This window comes from Magnolia sinica, chromosome 19, assembly GCF_029962835.1.
Source record: "Magnolia sinica isolate HGM2019 chromosome 19, MsV1, whole genome shotgun sequence".
Classification (NCBI taxonomy): domain Eukaryota; kingdom Viridiplantae; phylum Streptophyta; class Magnoliopsida; order Magnoliales; family Magnoliaceae; genus Magnolia; species Magnolia sinica.
In genome coordinates, this window is record NC_080591.1 from 58846234 (window position 1) to 58866571 (window position 20338).

General features: G+C 37.6%; 1 protein-coding gene across 3 annotated transcripts in view; it reads left to right on the forward strand.

Moving 5' to 3' along the window:
• The first annotated feature begins 1908 nt into the window (after positions 1–1908).
• Positions 1909–20338, forward strand: part of LOC131234818 (5'-3' exoribonuclease 3-like) — a 35716-nt gene continuing 17286 nt past the window's right edge. Inside the window, exons 1-11 of one of the 3 annotated variants that reach the window (XR_009165789.1) lie at positions 1909–2304; positions 5092–5197; positions 10540–10616; positions 10721–10912; positions 11592–11711; positions 11953–11994; positions 12115–12177; positions 13217–13393; positions 13628–13798; positions 14751–14828; positions 15183–15293. Coding sequence is in view for 2 of the 3 variants with exons in the window: in XM_058231792.1 (XP_058087775.1) it covers positions 2101–2304; positions 5092–5197; positions 10540–10616; positions 10721–10912; positions 11592–11711; positions 11953–11994; positions 12115–12177; positions 13217–13393; positions 13628–13798; positions 14751–14828; positions 15183–15293 (1341 nt within the window). In the remaining variant the exon portion in view is untranslated. The remainder of the gene's footprint in view (positions 2305–5091; positions 5198–10539; positions 10617–10720; positions 10913–11591; positions 11712–11952; positions 11995–12114; positions 12178–13216; positions 13394–13627; positions 13799–14750; positions 14829–15182; positions 15294–20338) is intronic. The other 2 variants (XM_058231792.1, XM_058231793.1) reach the window with 2 other exon arrangements.

The following is a 20338-nucleotide window of genomic DNA, read 5'->3' on the forward strand; positions in this document are numbered from 1 at the left end:
TGGGACAACTTGACTCGACAAACTTAACTCGTTCCACTCTTTTAGATCCGACTTGATCCGAATCGAGTGGGTGAGACAATCTGAATCAAGTTGACTTGGCCCAATTTGAACTTGTAAAACTGAGTCAAATTTGAGTCACCAAGTAACTCACTTGACTCGACACAAAATAGAACCCGGTACTAACTCGACTATATATAAACTTAAAATTTAAGCTTCAGATCCCGTCAAAAGTGCACTTAGAGTTTAGAGTCATGATTTCAGCCCATGGATACCCGTTGCACCAAAGTTGCACCCAACTTGACTCAGTGCAGACTTGACCCGACTTGGTACTTGTGATCGGTCGGACTCGGTCCGGATTAGCCTAGGTCAGACCTGGACTTAGATTGGGTCAGGCATCCTACCGAATCGGGTAGAGTTCAGGTTAGGACTATTTCAAAACCCGATCGAGTGGAATAAACCCCAACTCAGTCCGACTCGACTCTACGCCCACTTCTGCTTTTTAGTCAGCACGCTACAGCTTCATGAGTACGCTATCTGCACTCAACCACCCTAAATTTGGATAATCTCGAGAACCCAAAGCCAGGATCGGATCGTGTGTGAGTCCAGTGCAATTTAGTAAATGGTACCAACGCTAAGATCGATGAAATTGGAAAGTTTCTCGACTTTTAAGCAATCTGAACCAATCAAATGATAGGCCTCATGGATGTGAAGAAGATCTAGAACTTCATCAATTGAATATCTGTAAATATATGATGATCAGGCCATTTCCGTGCGTATAGATCTTAATTTTTTATTGACCGTCCAAATTAAGCGAGGTATGCAATAGCTTTGAACTTTGAACCAGCTTCACTCTAGATCAAAGTAACATCAAATATACCGTCTAATTGGACGGTCGTGATCCATTTCCAGATTGCACCAGTCTACATTTTGGAAAGTTGCTACCATTCATTAAAGTTATTCAACCCCCAATTGAGTCATGAAGAGGAGAGAAATGGACCCGGCTTCGTTTAATCGAGGAAGCACAAAGCTCGGTGCCTCCGGGAGTGCAGGGCCATCTTGATTTATTTATTTTTATATCCATGCCATCCATCTGTTTTCACAACTCATTTTAAGCATGAACCCAAAATTAAAAATATCCAAATCTTTGGTAGAACAACTTCAGGAAAAAGTGGATTAAACATTCACCATTGAAAACTTCCTATTGCCCAGCTTAAATTTTATTTTCCATCCAACCTGTTGATAGGGTTACACGGATCTAGATGAATAGAAAAAAATAAAATCAGATCGATCCAAAACTTATGTGGACCCCAAGAAGTATGTAATGGTCAGAATTTAATCGCCACTGTTACTTGTAGTGTGGTCCAAATTTAAATTTTTATCTACTTCATTTTTAATTTTTTTTTGGTTTCATACCATGAAATGATCTTTCAAAACGGGTAGACAGCGTGGATTTAAATCATATGCATTAAGCTGCGCCCCACACTCCTGGAGACATCGAGTTTGGTGGTTACCCCGATCCACCGAAGCTGGCCCAGAGAGAAATGGAAAAGGTAGAGGAGCAGGCCGCGGCAACATGCCGAAGGAAGTTAAGCTTGTAGGTTCAGAAGCTACGTGGGTGTGGGGCCACCGTCATGTTTGTTAGGAATCCACCCTGTTCCATCCGTTTTTCCAGGTCATCTTAGCATATGATATAAAATGTGAGGCAGATTCAAAACTCAAGTGGGCCACACGACGTTTTTAACGGTAGGCGTTCAATCACCACTATTTTCTGTGTTGTTATCCACCTCAGATTTGGATTTATGTACCCATGCCTTAAAATGAGCTGGAAAAATGATGGACGGTGTGGATAAAACAAAAAAAATCATGGTGGGGCCAGAGCACTATCCAGTTGCTACTGTTGTTAATTGCTGGGTCGGTATTCAGTACTCGTCCGAACGAATGACTAATCAACGACCGAATGACTTTTTAGTACAGAGAGAGGTGGCCTTTCCTTCTCAAGGAAGGAAATAGAAGAATCCATCATCTGAGTAAAGGTTTAAGAAGGAAGAAGATGGTCGAGAGAGAAGGAGAGTGTCTATATTAGTTGGATTTTCAGAGAGAATGGGAGTGCCGTCGTTCATCTGGTGGTTGGTGAGTAAGTATCCAAAGATAGTGGTGAATGCATGGGTAGAGAAAAGAGGAGAAGATGGTGTTGTTGACACCACTCAGCAAAACCCAAATGGAATTGAATTCGATAACCTTTATCTCGACATGAACGCCGTCATCTATCCTTGTTTCCATGGCAGCTATCGCATTAGTAACCGGGTACTCTCTCTTTCTCTCTCTCCTTTCTTTTTTCCATGTTTTGTACAGGTGGGGGTTCTGGTTATGTGATCAGAAGCTTCAAATTAATGGGCCCCAGCTTGATGATGGAAATTTTTGAAAAAATTCCAGATTAGTGATTTTATCTATTATCTGGTCTTTTTTCTGCTATTTGCTTTGATTTGTTGCATTGGTACAAGTGGGGATCTCTGTTATTTGATCAGAATCGTCAAACTAAAGTACCCCAGCATGATGACGGAGAATCTTAAAATAATCCAGATTTAGTGATCTTGGCCATATATTATCTTGCCTTTAAAAAAAAAAATGTTTTCTGTGTTTTGTTGCAAATAGTGTCTTGTTGCACCCAGTTGGTTAAAGTAGGGGCCCTGGTTATGTGATCAATTGATAGTAATAAATGTGCCCACAAAATGGTTTTATTGATTCCAGATGATTGATGGTCCAAGTCCAGGTGGGCCACACTTTGATCCATAATAATAGATGTGCCTACAAAATGGTTGGTTAGTTTTTGTTATTGATTGGTCTAATTGGACCAGTATTGTAAGTCAATACCTGATTGACTGAGGATGCAGCCAAATGGTCTGATTCAATAGTTTGATTTGATTGACATCAAAGATCAAATGTTAGATCAATGGTCTGATTGGACTTATATTGGAGATGAACAATCTGATTGTGCTGAATGTGGAGATGAATGGTTTGATTGGGTAAATATCGAAGGTTGGTCTGATTTGACTGATGTTGAAGCTGCAATGGTTCAATCGAAGGATAGTGGAGATCAATGGATAGAGTGGAGTGATATCAAAGATGAACAGTTTGATTGGCACGAAATTAGAGATGAATCGTATGCTTGGGATGTTATTGATCGTCAATGGTCTGATGCAGCTTCTGCATTGGTCCAATTAGACCGTTCATCTTCACTATCGGGTCAGCCCAATTGCATGATTCATTTCTGATTTCTGCCCAATCAAATTGTTTATCTCTGACATTGGTCCAATTTAACCGTTGATCTTTAGCATTGTTCTACTGAACCATTAGGCTTCAGGATTGGTCCAATTAAATTGTTGATATTTAATATTTGATTAATCAGACCATTCATCTCCAATTTGAACACAATCAGATTGTTTATCTTCAGTATTGGTCAATTATATTGCTGATCTTTAATTTTCTTGTGTTATGTGATAGGTGCGGCCTTTTTCTTTTTGTGGGGCCCACCCAAAGGTTGTATAATCATTTCTGTTGAGTAACAAAGTTACATGTAATGTGCTCCCACATTTTGGGAAAAAAATATTTGATATTGTTCAAATTAGATTCTTGTTCATCAATATCATTCGAATCACACCATTTGGTTTTGTCATTGGTCAAATCAGGTCTTTGATTTTCAACATCGGCTCACTTGGACGATTCTTCTCCAATTCTAACTAAATCAGATAATTCATTTTCAATATGATGTAGAGAGGGTTGCGGACAGTTTCATGGCCAAGATGGAACAGAAAAGGCCCGGTCGACGACAGAAGTGATCCGGACCGTCGGACCTTAGATCGGGCGTATCTCCCAATCCGGAATGAGTTACCTGACGTAAAATATATGATTTTGGGGTAGAACGAGCTACTTTAGCCAACCAACCCTGCTATGCCGGGTTGCGCAGCCCGGAATTGCGAAAAACCCCTGGATCGACGGTCGTTTCCCTGTTTTAATTTCATTTTTAGTTTGATTATAACTCTTCATCCATTGGGCTTTAGGAGTTGCGCCCAACGTGAAAAGAGCTTAGAATAATTAGGAGAACAGTTTGGTGAAGCCAAATAGGACACTTACTATTTTTGGCCGAAAACCTTGCATACTAGTAGACATCACGACCGTCTATAAATAGTAAGTTTACTATTTATAGTAAGTCGCGGATTCTAGGAGTTTGAGTTGTAGTTTGATTCTGATTTCTTTCCCATTGCTTGGTACCCCTATTTAAAGGGTTGTGAACTCGTTTTTATTGATCAATTAATCGATTTCGAATTTTATTAGAATTTATTTCTATTTTCTTGCTTTCTTTCCTCGTGGATTCGAGAAGTCTCTGTGAGGAGTCCAGAGAAGCTCCGTGGATTCGGAGTAGTTATCCGTGAGGAAGACGGTGATCGACCTCATCACGTTCATCCCTGCGTCACAATAACAGACGTGAATCTTCAATTTGGGTTGATTACGCTGTTCATCTTTGATATTTTTCAAATCGAACTGCTTATTAATATCTTCCAAATCAGACTGTCAACTTTGTCATAGGTTTAATTCGACCATTGATTTTCAATATTGGTCTAATTGGACCAGTCATCTCCTATTTCAACACAATCAAATCGGCTATCTTCAATATTGGTCCAATTGGACGATTGATCTTCATTTTTTTTAATCTAATCATATTTGAATTCGTCAAGTCAAACTATTGCCCATCATTATTGTCAAAATTGGACCATTTGGCTTCATCACTAGTCTAACCAGGCTGTTGATTTTCAATATGGGCCCAACCAGATTAATTGATGACAAAGATGAGACCAATCATCATTTGACCTACCTATGATTAAGGATCAAAAGTACGGCCAAGATGGGCAACATACATTTGAGGACAAATAGTTGTAACCATCACCTAAAATGGGAGAAAGGTGTGGATTGTTGATAGGGAATTGGTAATATTCATGTATGTGTAGTTAGAGCTTGGACATATACAATATGCAATTGTTGATAAGAGAATCGTGCATTGAATTGCTATTTTGGTTTTTGGTTGTGTTGTTGCAGTTATCTCGCCCTTCGACATTTGACGAGGTCTTTAGTACCATTTTTGAATACATCGATTGGCTCTTTCGCATAGTGAGGCCGAGGAAGCTATTGTACATGGCCATTGGTTAGTTGCACCCATTGTTCTTACTCCAACTTTGTGTTGTCACTCACTATATAGGTTGGTAAATGCATAATGTTTTCTCAAGGATTCTTGAAACAATATGAAAATGTGAGATTTTGCTTTAGAAAAATTGGTGTTGACATTAAAATTAAGGAGTTTAGTTCTACATTATTAATGAGGAAGAGTTGCTAGTATCATGGTTCATATTATTATGTATCATATCCATATTGGTGACTACTGATTCTTGATACGATCCATATTGTATCACCAATATGACCCATTGGGGGCGGGGGGTCGGTCAGTAGAGGTGTACACGAACCGAGCTAGCTCGACTCGACTCGAAAAAGCTCGATTCGACTTGGTTCGAAGTTGAGTTCGAGCTGGCCCCAGCTCGACTCGACTCGGATCGAACCCAGCTTGGATCGAACCAGTTCAGTGACACGGTTACTTTGATATTGATGTTGCTCACCAATTATTTGATGAAATGACTCAAAGAAGTGTGGCTGGTGGCAAGGAAGGTATGTATATGAAACCAACACCCTTTTTTTTCTTGATTTTTATGTTGCTTAGAAGGTGTTTGATAAAATACTTGTAAAAACATTGCTGCTGTCTCAAATACAGTGAGATTTTGAAGGTGCAGTCTAAGTATTTGTGAAAATGCTGCAATGGCGAACTCAGCTCGAATTGGCAGATCTGCTGATTGAACCGAGCCCCGCTGGCCAGTCAGGCTGGAGGACCGAGCAGAGTCGAGTTTGAGCTGAGGTCAGCTAGTGGCCGAGCTGAGTCGAGCCGAGGCCAGCTCGACTCGGTTCGACTCGATGTACACCCCTAGGTGTCAGTGTGAAATTTTCAGTACTAAAAGATATTGAATTTATATTTTATGCGGTATTCTTGTTTATGTTTGTTTTTTCAATTAAAAATACTTCTACTTGTTAATAAATGGTATCAATATTTTATTTAAGGATTAAGTAAAGATATGCATTTTTTCCTTCTGATTTTTCTTTTGTACATAGTAAGTATTGATTATCACATTGGTCACGACGGACACACAATACGTATCGGCCGATACGATACATATCGGCCAATATTTAAAACCATGCTCAACGTTCTTAGCTTGCTAGCATATACAAATGGGGCCATGGTATTATGAATTGGCTAGCTTGTAAGGGTATTTTAGTAAATTTAACAGGGCAACAAACGGTTATGTTGGTGCCAAAGAAAAAAAATATTAACAAGTTGACTGTGCCGGGTGACACTGCCCCTATGTTGTTGGCTTTAGGTGAGGGGCATCTCCCTAAAGGCAAAATGGTATTTTTTTTGCATGTTCAGTGAATGACATCATTTTGACGGAAAAATTGTCCTTTCACCATCCCTTGCCAAGTATGGTACCGCTACAAGTTTCGTTGGTTGGGGGGATGGAAACAATATCGATATCGTCCATAATCTCGCTGATAACCAGAAATGTGGGAAACATGGGGAAATGGTAGAATTTTTCAATGAAAATCTAGGAGATGTTAAAATACACGTATTTGTATACTTATGAATTAAAAAATTACAAAAAGAATGCATTCATAATAAGTTTTCATTTAATGGGGCCTAAAAGCATGTGCTGTTGTAAGAAATTAGTCCAACCGTCTCATCCATCCCATATATCCATCCAACCTTCCATCCAAACATCCATTGATATTTCGGAATATCGACAACACGATATTTTGCCAACAACTGGAAAGAAAATGAAATATTGTGGTCTTGATATTGTCCATGTTGCAATAACAATAATATTGTGATATTATCAATATTATCATCGACAAATTGAGCATTGCATGCAATGATGCACCCATAAGAATTTTGAAATGATTTTTTTTTTTTAATAAACAGATTTTTGGCAATAACATCAAAATATCCCCAATACACTAGTGATACAAGTGACACCTGGAATTCACATTGTTGAAAATATTAGCGATATCGATACATTGGCAATACTAGCGATACCTGAAATTTACACAGTTGAGAATGTTGACCATATCAATACACTGGTGATACATCACCAATATCTAAAATTTCTAATACTGCCGGTGTTATTGGTATTGCTACTAGTGTTATTGGTATCACTGAGCTGGAGATACAGATAATATTGGAGATAATTTGAACAATGTCCCTTGTTGAGTCTTCGCTCTTTGTAAATTAGCAAATCAATAGATATGGGCCATTTTAAGATTTGACAAGTTTACGATTGGCATTAAGTGGTTTGTGTGTAAATAGGGCTGCAAAAAGTGTAATGTGATGGTGGTGAAAATTCGAAATAAATGATCTTGTAAGCTGGATTGTGTCAATAATGAAAGGGTTACTTGGAAGGAGGAATTCTAAGTGTGCACCCCACTTTTTTTTAGGTGTTTTGGCACATGAGTCCCTGTACGGGCATGTGGCAAACCTGCAAGTGATAAGGACTACTCATCCATAGGCCATGCCATGAAGGGGCCATCCCACAAAACTCAGTAGACTGATTGGATGCTCCAATCCTCAGTCATATTTGGGCATCTATGTACCTTCCTCAAATTGAGCTCTTTGGATTTTCTGGCTAAATTTGCTTTTGGGCATTGCTCATAGTTGTTGTGGCCCATTGGATTACTGGTTTAGCTGTCCCCATGAGTGCCAATGTGGAAGAATGCATGCTAGATATTGTGTGCAATCAGCATTATTCCATGGGACGATTGAATAAACTACTTATATATCAACAAAAACTTGCAATCAAATAAGCTACTTACATGCGACAAAAACTTGCGATCAAAATGGGAAGGGGCCATTTGAGATGAATCTGTATTTTTAACTACCTAAGTAACAAACTATATTTCCTATGGTATTAGTGGTAAATTTGCAAGTTGTGTTCATTTCTTACTTTTAAGTGAATTCTTTTCTGTAATTTCTTTTTATTTAGTTATTTATTTCAGGACAAAGGACTTGTTCATCTTCTTCTTCCTTTTTTGGTTTCTACAAAAAGGTGTTTATTTGTTTTTGTAATTTTAGATTTATTGTAATGAGACTAGTATTTGTAGTATTAGTATCATTATGTATCACTAGCCAGGGATATGGAAACATGTTTCGATATCGACAATATTATTTGTTGATACCAGGAAATGTATCGCGGATTGAGAGAAACATGGAAAAACAGTTGAATTTTTCTGTGAAGCTTTAGAAGATGTTAAAATACATATATTTATATATTTAGGAATAAAAATTTGTAAAAAAAGAACCACACATAATAAGTTTCCATTAAATATGGGCCTAAAGCATCTGCTGTTAGTGCAATGGTAATTCGTATCATACAAATGTTGGTACAAAATAATAAATAAGGCATCCATCCATCCAACCATCCATCCATTCATTGAAATATACATGATCCATCCATCCATCCATCCATTCATTGAAATATACACGATCCATCCATCCATGTATGCATACATACATAAATACATCTTTATCCATCTATCAATACATCCATATGTACATCCACTAATACATCCATCAATCCATCCTTGCATACATACACTAATACATCCATCCATCCATGAATAGATGCATACAAACATGCAACCATCTATCTATGAGTACTGTTGTCAGATGTCTTAAATCTGAAAATTACTGTGCACGACGGGTCGTGAGACTGCTATGACCGGTCGTGGGAGTTATACGACCAGTCGTAGCCTGCTCGACTCAAAGTCCAGCGACTTGGGTCTTTTGATGTCCAGGATGCTCGACCGGTCGAGGGGATGTCATGACCGGTCGAGGGGGTCCCTCGACCAGTCGTGGTCATCCTTTGACCAGTCGTGGTTCAAATTCGTTTCCGAATTTGATGCGGACTGCAGATTCTGTGTCGCCTTTCGCAAGGGTGCGAAAGGGGAAGTTGCCTAAATTATAAATAGGTGTCCCTAGGGTTTTTCTAGTTGAGGGAAATAATTCTAAAGCTTTCTAAAGGGGTTCTAGAGAAATCAAAGGGTGTAGCAAGGGTGAGATTCGAGGTTGTTCGAATTGGGTAAGTCCTCTCTCTTGTAATTTCTATTTCATAGTGGATTTCTGTCGCTTTGTGCCGTGGTTTTTTCCCAAAAGGGTTTTCCACGTTAAAACCTTGTGTTCTCTTGTGATTGCTTGTTACTATTGAATTACTATCCTAGATCTAGATCTGTGTGATTTCGCAGCACAAATCCCCAACAAATACATCCATTCATATACATACGATCCATCCATCCATCCATCAATTCATGCATAAATACATACACGTCCATCATGACTTATCCGTCTATTCATTTATGCACACCTACTCGATAGAAAAGTAAATTTTAAAATAGAAAGATATATTTTTAAGTAAATACATTTTTATTCATCTTTGAAAATGTAATATGTTCATTAGGAAATGGTCCCCATACATCATCAACATACAACCATAAATAAGAAAAAAAATAATTATCTATAAAAAAATAGGTTGAAATTATTTTTCAAATTAAGCAGATTTTTTTTTTTTTTGGAAAATTTAAATAATTTAAAATCAGTCCTCAATTAGTTAATTTAGATGAGAATATGGGGAAATTTTAGATTTTTCCAATTGTCCCTATTTTGAGTCTCAAATTTCTCAATTTTCCACTCAAATCCACATCAATGCATGAGAAACATGCATAGACATAAATATAGTGAAATCCGTACAAAAAGAAAGGAAAAACATAATATTTTTCATTTTTTGTACCTTAGGTATTCTGGCCCATGGAGCTTTTGAGCGTTGATTTCTCTCCCAAATGATGGATTCAAATCACAATCTAATATGTAGCTTTACCGAATGTGTGGAAGAAATAGAATTGAATAAGATAGAAGATGAGAGTTGAGAGTTAAGGAAGAAAGATTAGAATAGAATATGGATGAAGATAATTAAGAACGATTAGAAGGAAAGCAAGATTGAAGGATAATTGTTATTCTCTGCTTCCCAAGGGATTGCATTGCATTCCATTATATAAGCATTACAATAAAGTTACAATTAAACAACAATAATTGTAGAAAAGTAACTGACAATTTAAAATAAATAATTAAGAGCATAAAGTTGAATTTGAAAATGAAAATTTCAAATTCAATTGAGAATTGAAGATTTGAATTTGAAAATGGAACCTTATTACAATGCTTGAAGAGAAGTGGTCGAAATCCATATCTGGAACATTGAATGGCCCTCATCACCTTATGGACACCATTAAAACTTCTTTACGTTCAATGTCCTATTTCTATGCCTCATACCATCTTTGTGTGCAACTTTCATTTATTTACACTGCATATGTTATAACGTTTTACTGGCTTAAATTTACATGTAGACGGAGTGGCGTCAACGGCCAAAATGGATAAGATAAGATGTAGGCGCTTCCTAACTGCAAAAGGAGCCGAACTCAGAGTGAGTTTTTCACAGGCAAACAAGGAAAATGATCAAAAAGGCATTACTGCATTTTTTTCCTTTTCATGTGTTCTTAATCTTGAATTAGTTTTCTTGTTGTTTAGGATGCCAGGCGGGAAAAATTGAGAAGAGAGTTTGAAATCAAGGAGAATGTTGTTCTTCCAAAAATCTCATCTGAGGTTTCGGATCCTACTGTTATAACACCAGGAACTGAATTCATGGATAGATTGTCGAAGGCACTTAAATGCTATATTTGTTCGAGACTGAAAACTGACCCGGGTTGGAAAGACATCAAGGTTTAATGACAAATTACAATGGAAATTATTTTTTAATTACATAGACAGTATTAGCAACTGTAATTCGCTTCCTTTAATTTTTTCATTAATAATTGTTAAAGCCTTGAATTTTGAAATAATCAAGACTTGTTGTTGGTAAGAGGTTTTTCGAATGAGCTCTACTGGATGCATCCTCCAAAGGGGCATTTGAGGCATAAACCCGCTTTTGAGCCAAATTGGGGTTTTTAGCATGTTTGGATGCACTTTGCAAGCCATTGTTTCATCATCTTTCTTGATAGAATAGGCACTAAAATGTTGACTTGAGGAAAACACCTTTTGCTCTGTTGTGTCCAAACAGGCCAGAAGGTTTTTGTGATCATATGTCAACTCCATGAAGTCTACACGGTTCTTTAAGTGGACCTTGTCGTATTTGTTCCATGGCTTGGAAATCTGGCCATTCAGGTCATCGGGTGGGCCACATCATGCAATTTTTTCATATACTTGTGGCCAATCCAATGATCTGTCTTGCCATCACATTTATACGTGACGAGTGCATTGAATGGCCTGAATGTGAAACACTCATTGAGACGTGGTGAGAGTAGGATTTCCGAATTGGACGCTCGTTGTCATCTTCAAATTTCTTCACATGCTCATTAAGTTGAATTTATTTATTTATTTTTTCTTCATTTTTTTTTCTTAGGTCATACTGTCCGATGCTAATGTTCCTGGTGAGGGAAAGCATAAGATTATGTCATTCATACGGCTACAACGGAATCGTGATGGATACAATCCTAATACTCGTCACTGTGTGTATGGAGGGGTATGATTAATTTTAGTGCTATTTGAATGAGCTAAAAATAGTAGACTTCTATTATTTGAGGGGCGCACTCTAGTGGTTCTGGTACCTCCATAAGCTTACAACACGCTGGGTCCCCTATGCATATCAACGTTGGGTGTTTTTCTCTCTCAATATGTTCCCTGTTCTGTGGCGCATCTGAATTTTGGATTGGTATGATTTCTAGGCTTTGGAAGGTTTCTGAGGTGACACATCTTATGGACAGGTTGGATTCTTTGAACGCATCACTGGACCACACATTTGCTTGGTACTGGCATAAGCTTTCGGTGTTATTAGTACCACTGGAGCACGCCTCATTATTTGATAGGTTATTAGTTTCTGTTGCAATTATTATCTTCATCGTAATTGTGAATTTTTTAACTTGCAGGACGCGGATCTGATAATGTTGGCCTTAGCCACACATGAAGTTCATTTCTCTATATTGAGGGAGGTGAGTTTAGTGTCATTTTTTTAAAGAAACTTGCATATGTTGAAGTGAAAAATAGTTTATAAGCAATGTCTTGAGTAACCAGATTTTTTCTCCCTCCTCCCTAGTTTACATTAAATTTTGGTGGGTTGCATGTCCTTTTCTCTTCTTAAAGCAAGCAAAGGCTTCACATAATATAAGAAAATTTTGATATTTGTTAGAGGACCGAATAGGTTAGTGATATGAACAAACCGCTAAAGATAATTACACCCTTTTGATAGGACTCAATGCTTGGTTTCTTGGTTAAGGGTCTGTTTAGACATCTGCTGAACTGAGGATGCGTAGGCAGGGGAATGTGTATCTGAACTCTCTGAAACCAGTTTAGTCAGATTTACTAATTGTGTTGGATTCAGGTCCATGGAATCTGATCCGACCATAAATCTGGTTGAGATCAGGTCAACGACTTGGCTACCTATTTGTTAATCAGATATACAATTTTTTAAAAATAGTTTTGTCTGTTATTTAATTATCTATATTATCTAAATCATGGGTGGGCGATCTTCTGGAATGGGATATTAATTCGGTTCTAAGACTGACCTCTCCATATCCAAAAGCTGTTTTGTATCCTAATTTGTGCTTGAAATTAGACCTGATAGGACCCTGTGGGATATGCCAATCCATTTGGATTTTGATCTGCCAATTCATATATGGTAGCAGTATCTAAATCTGACACCGCCAAATCCAGTTCACTTACCATCTCTAGTACAGATACACCCTCATTGATAATTTGAGGTCTAAGTTTCATTGTGCAACTCACTAAGGTACAGGAATGAGTTGTATTGCTGATGCCGATATGACTCATTTATTAGACAAGTTGCCAAAATCGTTCAAAAAAAGTTAAAATCAGAAAAAAGTGAAAAAGACGTGGAAAAAATCAACAAGATCAAGAAATGGAAACCCATGTCACGAAGTTAGATATATTACGGATTCTTAGAGATGAATTATTGTTAAGGCATTTATTAAGAAGGGAGTTGTTATTGTTCTTTTGCTATTGATGCGCCAGGATGCAGCTGCCAGGGAGCAGCAAGCAAGCCGCATATCGTCCCCAGAAACATCTCGTCCAAAGCAGAATGTATATTCTGTAAGATCAAGAGAGTGGTTTATTAAGTTCCATCAGGCTAATGATGGTTCTTCGTTAGCTACCAGTGATAGTGCTTCATTAGCTAAGACGCCGTTTCAGGTCTCTCTCTCTCTCTCTCTCTCTCTCTCTCTCTCTCTCTATCTATCTATCACTATTTATCTATCTAAATATCATTTCTTCATTCTTCATGCAAATATTTTTACTGCAATGTGTATTGGGCTCGTGGGCCCAAACATGTGGGTATTTCCCTAAATTTCTCCCAGATTTGAAGTTTGTGACCTTCGGATCTCTTTTGAATTGTTCTTTATTGACATGTTTTGTACATCTTGGCAGTTCTTAAATATTTGGACATTACGAGAATATTTGGAACTCGACATGACAATTGCTGAACTTCCCAAAGATTTCTTGATAAACTTTGAGCGTATTGTAGATGATTTCGTCTTCCTGTGTTTCTTCTTGGGAAATGATTTTTTGCCTGAGCTGCCTTTGTTGGGAACTCATGAGGTATGTATATTAGCCTGTAGTTACATATTTTGGTGGTAATGCATTTTGAAGAAGAATTTGGACTGTTTGTTCTTAATGGGACCAAGTTCTCATATAAGGGTTTGTATGGAAAGTTCCTTGGGATTAGGTTAGGTGGAATGCCTTTTGCCAAATGCCAAGTGCGATAGCTCGAGTGCACTTACAGCTTCTCAATTGCATTTTGTAACTGTGCATGGTGCACGTGGAAATGAGCCACATGTGTGTAATATAGCTGTGCCTGTGCCCCTCTTCAAGGGATCTCCTTTGCTTGGATTGCTTCTTTGCAAATTTGGTCAATGCCTTCATCAAGTGGGCTAGGCATGTATTTTTCAGGCGGGGATATCTAGATCAACAGCTCCATGTATTGAATGAATGCTCTCAACATTTCTTATGAGGTTAAAGATTAATGGAATTATGAGGTTTGCTGGAATACATCCCAACGTATTGCAATATGATATGTCGGGACATTATGCATTGGAATAGGGCTTTTTCAATGACCCCAGATCATTTTTGTGATAGGGCTCCCTTTGGATAGGATGCCCAAAACATTATAAGATCGAAATAGTTTCAACCCCTTGATCACACAAAGGTTATGGTGACTGTCCATTTGGAAAGGTAAAATGCTAAATTTCAAGTGGTTGAAATAATCCAGTTAAGATATTTTATTTGTTGGTTGTCCACCACACAAGCTGAGACATTGTTTAAACTGTTTGATTGCTGGAAGATGATCTAGATCCAAAGACTAAAGTACCCATGTATCACTTTGCAATAGGTTGGAATGTAGTCAAGCAAACCTTTGAAATTATTATTTCATGGTGGAAAAAGAGAAAAATGATAAGCAGCTGAATTAGGTCAAATGCAAATTTGTCAACTTTCTCCTCTTCTTTACCTTTTTTCATGAATATTTAATGGGATGCTGTGTTACATGATTTAGGGCGCTATGGATTTGCTAATGGCTGTTTACAAAAAGGAGTTCAAAAGCATGGGTGGATATCTCACTGATACATGCCGAGTAAAATACTGATCTTTATCTGCTTTGTAGTTATAAGGCGTGCATGATAACTATATTTGCATTGAGCGGTAGGGACAGTTGCTGAAATTTTCAATCTGGTCAATTTGACCACTTGCTGTAGTGAGCCCACTTTCTATTTCACACCAGTTTTATGGACTTTCTCCATTCACTTAATGCTGCATTGGGTTTCTGCACTTTCCAATACTGTCTTATGATGCTTGGTGGCACTGTTTGAATGGGCATAATTGACATTTTCACCCATTCCGTGCTGTGCCATGGAATGTTAATGGACTGTAGGCAATTGATTTCAAATAGTTGAAAATACTGATTGATATTACTTCTGTTCATGGTCAGTTGCAAGATGAGAATGCTGCCTATATAAAATTCGAAAGAGTTGAACAGCTTATCCTTGCTGTTGGTTCTTATGAAGATAAAATTTTCAAGAAAAGATCAGAGATCCGGAAGGTATACTAATACCATACATGCAGATCTTTTTGTGTGATGTGTGTTTTTGCATTTTAGTTTTGCTGATTCATGTTTGGCACTCCTGTTTCGATGCCTTGTGGTCTACCATTCATCTGTTTTGTAGGCATTTGGGAGTTTCATCTTCTGGCACTTATTCACGTGTTTAAATTTTTTGGTTAGTGATAGGATAGTTCAAAAACTCTACTTGACTCAATGTTTACCTGGATCAGGTTGACTTGAAGACATGGATGAGTCTTTACCTGACTCAACTCGATTTTATTTTTTATTTTTTATTTTTTAAATTTAGTGTTATTAGATCTCTGTGTGTGTGTGTGGCTAAAATATAAATATAATGGAAAAAGATGCTAATGTATTGCAGTTCTTGTTAGTGAGACATGTTGCTACCTCTACTAGAGGTCTGGGGTTCAAAACCTGCATTTTACGTTTTGCGAAAAAAAGTCCTATCAAGCAATTAACTTGCTTCGAGTCATGTTGAGTTGAGCCAATTTGGAGTCATTGAGTAGACTCGATAAGTTACAAAGAGACAAGGCAACATAGTCATTGAGTTGATTTGGTCTAGTCACAGAGAGTTGTGGCCGAGTAATGCCTACAACTGGTTTTCATGCGCACTTGGCTTGAAATCTCGTTGAGTTGACTAGGGTGAGTTTTAGAACTAGGAACTGATAGAAGTAATACAATGTCAGTCTCTATTGGAAATGACATATTGCATTTGTACATAATTGTATCCACAATTTATTGGATCCCAACAGTAGCAGAACAAGCGATAATCTATTGCTGTGTAATATATAATGATAGTTTGATCTGGTAGAATAAATTCAGTGGACAAATGTAATTTTCTTTAAAATTGGGTTTCCACTTTGTTAAAATATCCATATAGGTCATTACCTCAAAGATTAAATAGTACTGTATTTGTAATCATCAATGTTATTTTCCATTTAATCACTCTGACAGGGAGGGACATGATGAGGTTGATCACCGTCTTGCTCAGGGGATATCTACTCTGAATCCACGGAGCTCTCTGGACTCCTCACAAAGCTTCCTTGAATCCACGAGGGATAAAAGTAGAAATAATTTCTAATAAATTCAAAATAACTTGATTGATGATGAAAACGAAATTACAACTCTTTAAATCAGGAACTCAAACTTAGGATGGAGTTTTAGACTTAGACTTAGTGTTCGTAATATCGATACTATCGGCCGATATTATCAGTATCGCAGTCCAGCAATACGAAACCCGTCAAAAGATACCAAGAATTTTTTTTTTATTGTATGTAAATATTTGAAAAAATCAGGAAAAAAATTAAAAAAGAGAGAAACCTTCAACAATGTGGATTTCTGTACCTGTAGAAGAGTTTGCGCTGACCGGAAGCTCATTTAGTGGGCCATTCGAATTGAAGTCGTAGGGAATTGATTTCTGAAGTTTGTAGGGAATTGATTTTGAAAGATAATGTGAAAAAAATCCGGAGATTTGGGGGAGAAATTAGTGTTCTAAGGGGCCGAAACCCTCTCTGTTGCGAAATAGGGCTTCCGAGCCTTTTCTATCGGGTGGTCGGATGTGGATTTCGTGCAAAAGACTTCCACGCATGAAGTACTTGCGCTGGGATGCTAGGTGGGGCTCACTGTGATGTTTGTGAGAAATCCGCCACGTCCATTTATTTTGCAAGCTCATTTTAGGACATGTGACTGAAAATGAGGTGGATCCAAAACTTAGGTGGGCCGCGTGAGAGGAAACAGTAGGGATTCGGTGACCATCGTTGAAACATTTTTATGGCCCCAGAAGTTTCGTATCGGTATAAGTTTTTATGTTTTCACTTCATCCCAGTGGGAATGACCTCATAAACGATTTGGATGGCATATAAACATCAAGGTGGATCCCAGAAAAGTTTCAACGGTAGAAAACTCTTTCCCCAGTTTTCCCTCTCGTATGACCCACTTGAGTTTTGGATCCACCTCATTTTCGGTCGCATCTCCTAAAATGAGCTCGTAAAATGGATGGACGGGGTGGATTTCTCACAAACATCACAGTGGGGCCCACCTAACATCCAAGCTTAGGAACTTCCTGCGAAGGCCTTTTGCAGGAAATCCACGTCCAGTGCGGATTGAAAACCTCAACGGACGGTCTAGTCAGAGGCTATGTAGGGCCCACCATGATATGTGTTTTATCCACACTGTCCATCCATTTTGATAGGTCATTTTAGGGTATAAGCCTAAAATGGAGTTAAATATAAGATTCAAGTGGACCACATGACAAGAAGTCGTGTTGGCAATGATATCCACCGTTGAAGCTTCCCTAGGGCCCATTGTGAATTTTATTTTGCAATCTAATCTGTTCATAAGATCTAATAGACCTAGATGAAGGGAAAACATAAATATTAGCTTGATCCAAAACTTTCGTAGCCCCTAAATTTTTTTTAATAGTGGCCATTCAATGACCACTTTTTCGTGTGGTGCGGTCCACCTCATTTTTGGATTTGCCTCATTTTTTGGCACATTCCCTAAAATAATATGCCAAAATGAATTAACGGTGTATATACACAATATTATGTCGAGGTGGCCCCACAGTCATGGTCCCACCATATTACTTACATCCTCTAATGTGGTCCACTTGATCTTTGGATTTGCCTCATTTTTTCCTCAGGCTTTAAAATGATCCAAAAAAATGTATGGACGGCATGGATACAATGCATGGGGCACACACAATTTGCTTCATTTTTTGAGCCAAGACCTATCAAAAAGTAAAATATCAACTTTAGGAATCAGAGAGTGGATTAGGCTTGAGCCAATACTCACCCATGACGTGCGGCCCTTAATGGGGGGCCCACCTTAATGTATGTATTCTGTATCCATGTCGTTCATCCATTTTTCCAAATCATTTTAGTGTATTATCCAAAAAACGAAGCACATCCAATTATCAGGTGGACCATACCAAAGGAAAAAGTTGTGATTGACTATTAATGGGCCACAAAAGTTCTGGATCAATTTGATATTTATTTATTTATTTTTCCTTTCATCCAGGCTTATGTGAACTTATCAATAGATTGGATGGTAAATAAACACTATGAAAACATTAAGGTAAGCCCTAAGAAGGTTTTAATGGCAGGGCCTTCAATCAATACTGTTTCCAATGGCACGGTCCACTTGATAATTGGATATGCTTCATTTTTGGTATGGTGCCGTAAATTAAGGTGGCAAAACAGATGGACGGTGTGGATACACGTCTTGATGCATTTATAAATGTTATGCAACATATTTGAATATAGTTGTTTTAGTTCAATCGGACAGCGCATAACTTAGGACACTATACAAAGGAAACCTATTATGTGCAAATTTTTTTTTTTTTTTTTGAGATTTTATGATTTAAAAGTGTGTATTAAGGTTATTTTTAATAATCTCTAAAGTTCCATTGAAAAATTCAAACATTTCCCCAATGTTTCCCAAAAAGTGCAATAAATTACGCGATACGAACGATTTATCCCGTGCGATAACCGATACGTATCTGTATACCAAGGGTGCGATACATTGCACAATACCGATATTTCGAACACTACTTAGACTCCAACTCAAACACCCTAAAAACGTGACTTACAATAAATAGTAAACTTATTATTTATAGATGATCTCTATTCCTGCTAGACTTCATGGTTTTGGCCAAAAATAATAAGTGTCCAATTTGGGCAGGACTTCTACAACTCGAAGGATCAAAAGTTATACTCCAACTAAAACTTACTATTTATAGTAAAAATGAAATTAAATGGGACTTTTGACCGTTGATCTGATGGAATCTCGCAAATCCTGCTACCCCAAATTCATATACAATATGTCGAAAAACTCGTCCCGGTTTGCGAGATATGATTGCTTTAAGGTCTTGACGGTCCGGATCATTTCCACCTCCGATAAGGCCTTCACTCGTCCATCTTTGCCATGAAAGTGTCTGTGATCCGCTCTACATCAAACTCCCACAGGCGAGCTTCTTTTACCAAATGTCCTACTATTTCTCTCTGTCAACCGTCGTAATGGGATGGCCAAGGGAGTTATCATTCACAAAATGCTCCATGTATTGTGATTGTACCCTACACCCTCTAATCTCATCGTTAATAGACACATTTAGCACCCGCATCATACCTATGAGCGCAAAGGAGTAGTCCCAAATATCTCGGGCAACGTTATAGTGTAGAAAGTATAATTTGACACATAATACATATTTTTGGTACATGTAGGGTAAAATTTTTATTTGGAATTGCAGTCCTTGCAAATGCTTCAACTCTGTGGAATTGGATCCTCCCATGCTTTTGGACATGAATGCGTCACTTTGACCCCCAGTGTAAAGCTCAAAAGAAGGATTTTTTATTTTTTATTTTTTATTATTATATATATATTTTTTAAAATTTAAAATTACCATCTGTAACTAATTTCCAAATCTTTTTAGGTGGCATTCTTATAAATTTTTTTGTAGAACTTCTGTAGTTACAATACTGCATAACATAGCTTTTGCTAAGGCCCTGTTTGGATACCATCAATTAAGTTACTTATACTTTTTCTACTTACAACAGTAGATAAGTAACTTATTTCAGATACACCGATCCATAGCTCAAGTGGTAGACTGAGTGAAGATAACATTGTTTCAAAACTAAGGTCTTGGTATCGATTCCCAAGTGGGGTGTGTACTAGCAATGGTGTGTGCGAATTAAAAAAAGAAAAGAAAAAAAAAAAAGCTAACTTATTTCAGATAAGTTTGGTTTATGATTAGTTATAAGTAGCTTTTTTACTTGAAAGTACATAATCACTTCAGTTAATTTTTTAAAGCTTTTCTACTTTTCATAAGTTGTTGAAGAGAGGCATCAGGAGAGATGAAAGCGAGGAGAAGTTGATAAGTATGTAATTTACCGAACATACTTATCTTCTTAATAAGTAGAAACTAAGATAAGCTACTTGAGGCATAAGTAGCTTATCTTAAGTAACTTATAATCCAAATGCCCCCCAAAAGCCTTTTCTTGAACAGCTTGGTTGATCCTTGCTTTTTCCTC